This window comes from Hyperoodon ampullatus, assembly GCF_949752795.1.
Source record: "Hyperoodon ampullatus genome assembly, chromosome: 1".
Lineage (NCBI taxonomy): Eukaryota > Metazoa > Chordata > Mammalia > Artiodactyla > Ziphiidae > Hyperoodon > Hyperoodon ampullatus.
This window is the reverse complement of record NC_136914.1, coordinates 85,275,065-85,282,206: the sequence shown is the minus strand read 5'-3', so window position 1 is coordinate 85,282,206 and position 7,142 is coordinate 85,275,065. Positions and strand designations below refer to the sequence as shown.

The 7,142-nt window shown below is 34.5% G+C and overlaps 1 protein-coding gene across 2 annotated transcripts in view; it reads right to left on the bottom strand.

Annotated features, from left to right (window-relative positions):
• Window positions 1–1,356: 1,356 nt before the first annotated feature.
• The window catches only part of SLC30A9 (solute carrier family 30 member 9), a 71,407-nt gene continuing 65,621 nt past the window's right edge, over window positions 1,357–7,142 (bottom strand). For both annotated transcript variants that reach the window (XM_079706053.1, XM_079706054.1), the window contains exon 18: window positions 1,357–2,945. In XM_079706053.1, coding sequence (XP_079562179.1) covers window positions 2,901–2,945 — 45 coding nt within the window. In that variant the 3' untranslated portion in view covers window positions 1,357–2,900. The remainder of the gene's footprint in view (window positions 2,946–7,142) is intronic.

The following is a 7,142-nucleotide window of genomic DNA, read 5'->3' as shown; positions in this document are numbered from 1 at the left end:
GCCAAAGCCTGACAAATGCAATCTAAGAAAAATAGTATAAATTCCAAATGCCTGTGCAATTTTCTGTAGTTCCTAGCATTCTACCCCAAAGTTATCAGATTTAAAACTTAAGCCACTTCCTTTAGATGGTATAATTTTAGCAAAAACCATTATCCAAAGTACAGGATAATTAAGGTAACACTAAAATCATATACCCAAAATTCAAGTCTAATGCTCTTTTGTTGTTCTGGGTTATTTGGTGTGTAGGAGGATGTATGCAGATATTAACTTTGTTTTCAAAAAAACCTGAAAATTTTCCAATCTGATTCTATCTTACAGTTTCCTCAGTATATGTTCAGGAATCTCCCTCTTTGGAACTGAATACTACTTACTGGCCACCAACATGGTCCACTTAAAAATAGATCTCCACCCCTCATTCCCCATCTGCCATGGTCTAAAAAATGTGCCAGCTTCCAGTTTGGGGCCTGTTACTTACAGCCAGAGCTGAAAACAAATATACTTCACCTTTGCTGGTTTCCAGATTTCAGCTTAATACAAACAGGAGTCATGGCCTTGACTGACCTCTTCTCTGTCCAACATTACTATTGCAACTATTCTACTACAGGAGCTATTTTCCTTAAAAATATTAAGATTTATATGCTTAAATATTCAAACACTATGCATAAGGGTAAGACAAAGTAAGAAGTATTAATTTGGAAAAAAACAAAAATAAGAAACCTGAACAACTAGATATTATCTTATTTTTAAAGAAAGGGGACCAAATTCCCTGGTTTCAAAATTCAAATTTGACTCTAGTTTAAAAGGAAGGAAAAAAAAAAAAAGGGGGACCAGTGATGTCATACATTAAATTCCTAGATAGGCTGTACTTCTTTATGTCAAATTTCACTTAAACAAACTTTAAGGTATCAGTGCAGAACAGAACTGCAGTGAAAGGACAGAAACATAAGTCTTCAATTTTTATTTAAGAATAGGTATGACTTCAATCAAAATAAGGTTAGAAAACCCAAAGAAATATCAGGAGTTGGCCTCTTTCAGGGAGTCCTTTAAAAAAATCTACCATTTGGAATAACTACTGCACATCAGCTTTTGAGTTTTTTTTTTAAATGTCTAACTATGTGAAAATTTTTAGAGTAATTTTACTAGGAGGAAATTGGATATAATTTGGTACCTTCCCACATGGCACACTGACATGGAATAAACAAAATGGCAGGTGGGAAAGGGGAAGGAGGAAGACACAGAAAGTATAATTATAAGGGGTAAAGAAGTTTTTTAAAAAGTAGGAGTGAAGAATCTGAAACCATAAGAACAAATTGTGTGCGTGTATATACATATATATGTATAAAACAATTTCATATCTTAAAAAATAAAATTGGAATGTTATTTCACTTAAAATGTACAGCACACAAAATGTTTTGTAGTGGTAAAAAGTGTACACCAATGTAAATTTTCACAATTTTTCAGTAAGTAAGTTCTGAATCAAAAAATTACTATTACAAACCCTTTAACCAAATGTTTATTTTTTGTTTCCAGCATTATAACTTGCTATAATTCATAAACTTCAATCTAAGTAAGTTTTTAGACACTGACCTAGGTCCTTAAGCACTCACCCAGCAAAGAGATTATTCACCCAGCTACCACTCTTGCATGGACAATGCTCACTGGTACCTGAACAATTTAAAGTGCATATGAATTCTTTTGATGAATGGAGACACATCTGTAGTTTTGCACTAAATTTTCAATTACTGAATTGCATGTTTTTTCATCTTGATACCTTATGATCATTAGAAAGCTACTTATCACATAATGTTATAATCATACATTATGCTAAATGTCCATTTGTAACTGCAACTCATGTTACAGACACACTACTGTCTATATCATACAAAAGTCATGGCCACAAGTTTCCGCATAAGAGGTTTACTTCTCTATCTCTCAAAGCAAGAACTATCCCACAGTTCAGATTTACACAAGTAGTGCCTCTTTTAAAATAAATTAAAAATAAAATGCTGTCCTGTGAAATTATAAATATTTCTAGTCCACTTTACATAATGTTAAAATGCTTATAAATGCATTATCTCCTAGTAAGTACACATTATGGGACTGAAGCCAGTTACAAAACAAAAACAAAAAACCAGTCAGCACACTGGCCCATGGAAATATCTAGGGCTATTTTATATTTCCTATCACTAGGAAAATTAAACTAAATAAGGGAAAAAAAGCAAAGAAGAGAAAAGAAATTTTACAAAATGGCAAGTAGCATGACCTAAAAGAGTGTACTGAAATCTCTTCCTTCCATTCAGTAACAACGCCCTTTCTGGAATGAACATTTATGGATAACTAGGTTAGGAAAGTGTTCCTCTTAGTGCTCAGGGCAAAAAACACAAGGTACGTTAAAATAATTTCTACATTCTAGAAGGAAAGACAGACTTTGAAATGGAGTGACTGTTTTAAAAACCGCAAACCAAGATTTAGCCAGAATGTTCAAGATTGACAGGTTTTGATGGAGTGAAATCTTCACTGGCAACAAAATTAAAAATCATAATCTTACAGATGCTGCTTATTTTTTACCAATCTGAAGGAAACATGATTGCAAGGTACAATACACAATGACAGCTAAAATGAAAAATTATGAACAATTTAGGTAACCAAAATGTTTCCTGCTGAAACATAAAAACATGATTTCCAAATTGATTCAACTTGTAATATGACTCTTAGAAGTAAGAAGTTGTTTTAGTTCTGTGGACTGTTGAATTGCTCTTTACATAAATATTTCCTCCATCTTAAAAAAAAAAACAAAAAAAAAAACGGCTTCTGAATGGCATTGACTCCTTCAGCGTGGGAAAGCAGTCTTGGCAAACTTGTTTCCAAGGCTCCCTCCAAGGTGATTCATTCCATCAAGTCTATAATATCTCCAGATCTACATGTCGAACTTCAGGATTTCGTTTCTGGAAGGAAAAAAAATCACCGCTACATTATTAATAGCAAAAGACAATTTTCTGTTTCCTTTTATTCCTTTTGATCACTAAAGCCAATGAAAACATTTGGTCAAACTATTTCATTGTAGCATACTAGCAAGAGAAATATTTACAGAGGGAAAAACATAAGATCAATAGATGAACAGACCAGTTATACACTATAAAATATATAGTAAGTAGTCCAGCCTCCCTGAGTTTTGTCCATATGTTCATTAATACAATAATGGATTAAGAATCTAGTATGTGCCAAGCACTGCAAAGCACTGGAAATATGCTCATTTGTGATGAAAATCACTGCAAAGCAATAATAATAATCGAAAGACTAAATTGATATTAACTTATTATATATGTTCTAGTAACAATCCATATAGTCTTGATCTAAGCACTGTGCTAGAAAGTAGAGCTGTGATTATTAAATAAGACTCTGCTCCTTACCCTGAGGGACTCAGTTTAGCCAGAGAGAAAAGTGTATGAATAACCTCTACGAGCAAAAGCATTATAGCTAATAGGGACTTCCCTGATGGTCCAGTAGTTAAAAGACTCCATGCTCCCACTGCAGGGGGCCTGGGTTCGACCCCTGGTCAGGGAACTAGATCCCACATGCATGCCACAACTAAGGAACCCATGAGCCGCAACTAAGGAGGTTGCCTGCCACAACTAAGACCTGGCACAGCCAAAATAAAAAAGCATTATCGCTAATAATAACCAGTTAACATATATTGAGCGGTTACTCTTGTGTCAAGTACTATGCTAATAATAAGGGGCTTCACGGGAAGTGTGTGTTTTAAAATCCTCATAATAACCCAATTATTTCCATTTTACATATGAGAAAAATGAAGGTTAAAGAAATTAACTAACCTGTCCAAAGTCACACAGCTAGTAAGTGATGGAGCCAGGACAGATTCCAGGCCTGACTCCAGACCCCAAAGCTCCTATTTTAATGTACTAAATAACTCTGGAAACAAAAACATGAGATCTATTACTTTTGCTCATGAGATCCAGAAAGAATTCATGGAGGATATAGTATCTAAACAAGGTTTGAATACGGTGAATTTTCCAGATAGATGATGAAAAGGGACTAGACAAAAGAAATAGCATGAGCAAAGTCAAGAGAGCCTAGAAAGTATGCACTAGCAATATGGTATAGTTAGCACAGAAGCTGCAAAAAGCAATGAGGCTGGAAAGACAGGCAGAAGCCAGATTGTGAAAAATCTTAAGGAATTTCAGTAACGATGAAAAACATTTTTAAAAAAATATTTTTCTTTATTTGGCTGCTCCAGGTCTTAGTTGCAGCATGTGGGATCTTTGTTACCACGTGTGGGATCTTTAGTTGCAGCATGTGGGATCTAGTTCCCTGACCAGGGATCGAACCTGGGCCCCCTGCATTGGGAGCGCAGAGTCTTAGCCAATGGACCACCAGGGAAGTCCCTAAAAACATCTTTATTATATGCCTACACTGTACCAAGCACTGAAGTATACAACAATGAATAGGAAATAAACAGCACTTGCCTTGAATGAACTTATCTCTAGTGAGGAAATACAGGTAAGTAAGCAGGCAATTGTAATAATCTGCTACTACAGAGCAAAGTAAAGATTTGAGGGGATTTTTTCCCCTATGGATACATAAAGGAAGGACATCTAACACAATGTGGGGGTGGAATTAAAAGTTTAATAAAATGAATATAATGATATTGTGAGACTGTAGGACAGAAGAGACTTATAAAATAACTAAATCTATACCTACCTAAGAGGAAATGTTTAAGTCAGGAGGAGCAATGTAAGATTCTTACGTAGAAATACGGCAGTAAATATAAAAGAAATACTAAAAGTATTAAAAATGGTTATCTCTAAAATGTAGAACTAACGATTGAGGAAGGCGAGGCAGGTGACACTTTTGTATAAGCTTTTCAGTTCTGTCTGATTTTGTAAACTGTGTGTATTATTTGATAAAAACCGTATAAATAAATCAACAAGGGGAAAAAAGCTCTTCTAAGGGATTCTAATAATCAGTCAGGATTAATAACTCCTAGCTTAAAATATAATATCCCAGGAACATCTGCATATTATTCATATTAAATGAATTTAGATATAAAGACAAAAACCTGGTATAATACTGGAGTGTAGCTCCAGCTAGAGCGCTCATTCTGTTTAGTGTGCACTGGGATTTTCCTTACAACTAGTGCTGGTCAACTGTACCTAGGGGTGCTTTTCTCTTGGGTCCTAAGGTAAGAGTGATCAGGGACCCCACAAGGGGGTGGCGGATGATACTTTTGTTCTCAATGTTTTCTTTATCTTAAAGGGACCCCACAAGGGGGTGGCGGATGATACTTTTGTTCTCAATGTTTTCTTTATCTTAAACTATTCCCTGTGTCTAGAATTTCTTAAATTCAATATGGAATAAAAAAGACTTCCTCAAACATAAATGAAACTGAATTTTATTTTCCCATTCCAATCAACCCTTACTCATCCCAATATGACTTGAAAAATTTTAGCTGTTCATGGAAAGTTTAAAATTATTCAATCTAAAAAGCACTATATAACAAATGTGTACTAAGAAAAATCTGATCCTAAGAAAAAGAAACTAAAAAGTTAATTTACTCTGCTTTTTAAAATCAAGTTTTCAGAGAGAAAATTAACCAAATTCCTAAAATGTATGTGTCCATTACAAAGCAGACACACACAATGTGTTTGCTGAATGAATGAGAAAAGAAATAGGATTAATATCCTTAAAATTTAATGTTTAGTGCATAACAAGATATCACGTGCATAGTAGAAATTAACATATTCATATATTCATGAACATATAATTGTTAAATAGAACTGAAAATCAATAATCGGGTCCAACTTATAATTTTCATTCATTTTTTCACCAAATACTTATTGGTCTATTATGTCCCAGGCACTGTTCAATGCGAATTGGAATATTTTACACATCACAGATTTTGTTCCAACACTCATATTATGCAGAGATAAAAACCAAATTACATAATTTATTTTACAATGCTGTAGACTCAAGTAAAGAAAATACTACAGGAGGATGTAATTAGAGATGCAAAAGACATAGTAAAGGGCAGAGCATTTAACTGGAATTTATTAGAAATTTGCTATGGCATCTTCCCACTGAATTAATTTCCAATATAATTATTTCCCCCCAAACAAAGAAACTTCATGGAGATATAGGACAAGGGTCTATCTACTGATTGAATATAGAGGTAAAACAACAACAACAAAAATCTATGTTAACAATTCAAACAATTTCAAAATAAGAACAAGATGTATTTCACATTATAATACGGGACTTTATAAATTAGCCTCTATTATTTGTAACATCTTAACATAGTACTATGTAAGTTACAGACTTCAAGCCAAAAATATCGCCTGTTCTAATACCTTAGATCAATGGCATTTACTCAAAGAGATGGCTATAATGCTGCAGAATTTTATCACTGAGTGTGACCTTCCAAAGTAATTCAATAATTATTAAAATTTAAACTTAGAAGGCAACTATGCTTAGATACTAAAAAGGAGCGAAAATACCAATGTACAAAGTTTTTGTTTTCAAAAGAAAATCAGCTTATTTTCATGCATTCTCTTGGTCTGGTACCTTAACTATGAAGAACTTTCTTTTCACTTGAGATTAATTATACCTTATTACCACCTTAGGGACGTTCCCACCTGAAAGTGTAGGCAAAATGTGGCTTCTTGGTTTGAAAGCTTATATAATTCAAAAACACGAGATAATTCAGTCTATTAATGATTTAATAGCTTCTAGTTAAAGCACAAAATTAGCTTAAAAAATAATAAGCATATCTGATTGTGATAAGAGTAAATACAATTAAGAATGGCCAACTTGGGGCTTCCCTGGTGGCGCAGTGGTTGAGAGTCCGCCTGTCGATGCAGGGGACACGGGTTCGTGCCCCGGTCTGGGAGGATCCCACATGCCGCGGAGCGGCTAGGCCCGTGAGCCATGGCTGCTGGGCCTGCGCGTCCAGAGCCTGTGCTCCGCAACGGGAGAGGCCACAGCAGTGAGAAGCCCACGTAATGCAAAAAAAAAAAAAAAAAAAAAAAAAAAGAATGGCCAACTTGTTATTCTTAAATCGGCTTCTGACACTGTTTCTATTAAAGAGTAAAGCCAAAATAGTTAGTTTTAAAAGTCCATTATTTTCC